The sequence below is a fragment of the Crocodylus porosus genome, unplaced genomic scaffold (assembly GCF_001723895.1).
Source record: "Crocodylus porosus isolate Cpor-Errol unplaced genomic scaffold, CroPor_comp1, whole genome shotgun sequence".
NCBI classification, from domain to species: domain Eukaryota; kingdom Metazoa; phylum Chordata; order Crocodylia; family Crocodylidae; genus Crocodylus; species Crocodylus porosus.
In genome coordinates, this window is record NW_017728926.1 from 3,573,342 (window position 1) to 3,576,146 (window position 2,805).

The 2,805-nt window shown below is 66.3% G+C and overlaps 2 protein-coding genes across 2 annotated transcripts in view; both read left to right on the forward strand.

The window, feature by feature from the left end:
* CIC (capicua transcriptional repressor) overlaps nt 1-2,082 on the forward strand; it is a 15,507-nt gene extending 13,425 nt beyond the window's left edge. The window contains exons 17-21 of the mRNA XM_019541702.1: nt 7-225; nt 327-481; nt 566-697; nt 772-903; nt 1,267-2,082. Of these exons, the coding sequence (XP_019397247.1) occupies nt 7-225; nt 327-481; nt 566-697; nt 772-903; nt 1,267-1,577 (949 nt within the window). The 3' untranslated portion in view covers nt 1,578-2,082. The remainder of the gene's footprint in view (nt 1-6; nt 226-326; nt 482-565; nt 698-771; nt 904-1,266) is intronic.
* LOC109314194 (guanylate-binding protein 1-like) overlaps nt 715-2,805 on the forward strand; it is a 17,143-nt gene continuing 15,052 nt past the window's right edge. Inside the window, exon 1 of the mRNA XM_019541197.1 lies at nt 715-719. The gene's annotated coding sequence lies outside the window, so the exon portion shown is untranslated. The remainder of the gene's footprint in view (nt 720-2,805) is intronic.

The following is a 2,805-nucleotide window of genomic DNA, read 5'->3' on the forward strand; positions in this document are numbered from 1 at the left end:
CATCCCAGCGCCCGAGAGCCGCCCCGACGCTCCGGCTCCTCCTTCCGGCCCCTCAGCTTCAGCCTCCTCAGCCACTGCCAGCCCTGGCTCTGGCGAGGGGCCCCGAGGCACTGTGCCGGCCCCCGCGCCACCCCCCACCGAGGGCCCGGAGCGTAAGGAGGGCGGCACCAAGAAGGCCAAGGTGCGGCCGCCCCCCCTGAAGAAAACCTTCGACTCAGTGGACAAGTGAGTGATCTTGGGGTGGGGGGGTCTTGTCACGGGACCGAGGTGTCCGGGAGGTCCTCCCTGTGACCCCTCCCTCGCCCCCCCGCACTGCCGCCCCCCAGCAGGGTCCTGTCAGAGGTGGACTTTGAGGAGCGGTTCGCGGAGCTGCCTGAGTTCAAGCCTGAGGAGGTGCTGCCCTCACCCACATTGCAGTCGCTCGCCACCTCACCCCGCGCTATCCTGGGCAGCTACCGCAAGAAGCGCAAGAACTCCACCGGTCAGTGGGGGCAGGGCGGGTGGAGTGGGGGCACTCTGGGGGGGCCAGCGAGCGCCTCTGACCCCCCTCCCCACTGCCCCCCAGACCTGGACTCATCCACCGAGGACCCCATCTCGCCCAAGCGGAAGATGCGGCGTCGCTCAAGCTGCAGTTCAGAGCCCAACACACCCAAGAGCGCCAAGTGCGAGGGGGACATCTTCACATTCGAGAAGACGGGTGAGGTGGGGCCGGGCTGGGTGTGGGAGGTGTTGGGGTGCAGGGCGGGGCTGATGCATGCCGGTGCTGTGCAGGCTCAGAGGCAGATGACGTGCTGGGTGAGCTGGAGTATGAGAAGGTGCCATACTCGTCGCTGCGCCGCACCCTGGACCAGCGCCGTGCCCTCGTCATGCAGCTCTTCCAGGATCATGGCTTCTTCCCCTCAGGTCTGCGCCTGGGGTGGTAGTGTGGGGGGCTTTCCCCAGGGTGCAGCGCAGGGGCTCCTCAGGCCCTTCTGGCCCAGCTTCCTCTTCTTCCCCACTTCCTGTCCCAAATGGCTAGGCAGCATGGCAGGAACTTCCTGGCTTGCCTGCCCCAGAGCCAGCTGCACCTCAGGGTGTGATACCTGCCCCAATGCTCACCCTAGAGCCAGCTGCATGCCAGGGTGTGATACCAGCCCTGATGCCCACCCCAGCTGCATCCCAAGCCTGTGACACCCACTCAGCATGTCGGCACCTGCCAGGGGGATCCTTATGGGCCGAGCCCCAACATGCCACGCAGTCCTGCTGACACGTCTTGTCCCTCCGTAGCTCAGGCCACAGCCGCCTTCCAGGCCCGCTATGCTGACATCTTCCCCACCAAAGTGTGCCTGCAGCTGAAGATCCGTGAGGTACGCCAGAAGATCATGCAGGCGGCCACGCCAGCTGAGCAGGCCCCCTCCACGCCTGAGCCGGGTGGCCCTGTGGCCCCGGCAGGCAGCAGCACTGGTGGCCCTGAGGGCCAGCCCTCGGAGCCAGCCGTGGGCCAGGACTCAGGCTCTGGGGCAGAGGGGCCAAGCGGGGCTGCCTGGGACAGCACGCAGCCCTCGCCACCAGGAGGCGCTGGCAGCAGCAGCAGATGAAGAACCCCACCTGTGTCTGCTGGTCATAAACCACTGTGGGAGCTTCAAGCCTGTGTTGCCCGCCTCCGCCCCCGCCTGCCATGGGCTTGGGGGGCACTGCTGCATCGACCATTCCAGGACGCAGGCCCTGCCCCTGTCGCCGTGGGGAGGGCGGGGCTGGGCGCGAGGGCCACGGACACCTGTAAAGTGACCGACTCTTTTCATAACGTTAAATATTTTGAGACCCGACGTGCTCGTTGCCTCTGTGTCACCCATCCCTGCCACGGGAGGGGGCAGGGCTCAGCTGTCTTGACCAGTCGGCACTTATGCTCCGGCTGCAGGATTGGCTCAACTTTTGTGGCCGCTCTGATTGGCTGTGGCTGTACCCCATGGGTGGAGGGCTCCAGCGTGGCCCGCGTGGGGTGCTGCAGGCAGCCCCTTTTGGGGGGTGCCCCCCTACCACCAGCACATGTGGATCATGGGGGGTCTCCACTCCCTGCCTCGCTATTAAAGCTCTTGAACAAGCCACCAGGCCCTGCGTGTGTATCTGCCCGTGCTGTGGCCCCCTGCCCCCAGGGCCTCCACGTCGTCAGTGCCGCATAGGTCCTGTGGCTGCCTAGATGGGGACAGGAGCTGCCCTGCTCTGCAGCAATGGCGGCGTGGAGGGAGGTCCGGGCCCTGTGGCCATGGCACCTCCCCCAGCCTTCGAGGTACTGGCCTGGGGGTGCCTTTATAGAGAAATAGTTCAGCTCCCCCCTTGCAATGGTTGGACCCGTCCCCTCCCCTTCCTTTGGAGGGGTGGGGGATACCATTCCCGCGGGAGGAGGGGAACTATTGCAGAGGGGAAGAAAGGAGGTAGCGGTCAGTTTCCCAACCCCCCCGCCCGCGGGAGCTACCAAGCAGTTGCGTGTGGCTGCGCTGCCCCCCGCCTCGCTGTCCTGGCTGGGGTAGCGCCCAGGAGCAACGTGAGGGATAAGTTCCGCCCCCACCCAGCGGGGATAGTAGTTTGGTCCATCGGGCGGGAACGGAGATAGGTTGCACCCCTCCCGGGGTAGAATGGTCGGGCCCACTGCGCGCGGGCTGTTCCACTGCCCTGAGCGGGGGGAAGCTGTAGTTGCCCCCCGCGCAGCGTGGAGATGATGCGGGCCGCAGTAGCCTGTCCTGATGTTCCATGCCCCTCCCGCTGCTGCGCGGGACTTGTTCCGGGCATTGCTCCGCCACCCCCAGTTCAGCGGGGCTCTTCCCTCCA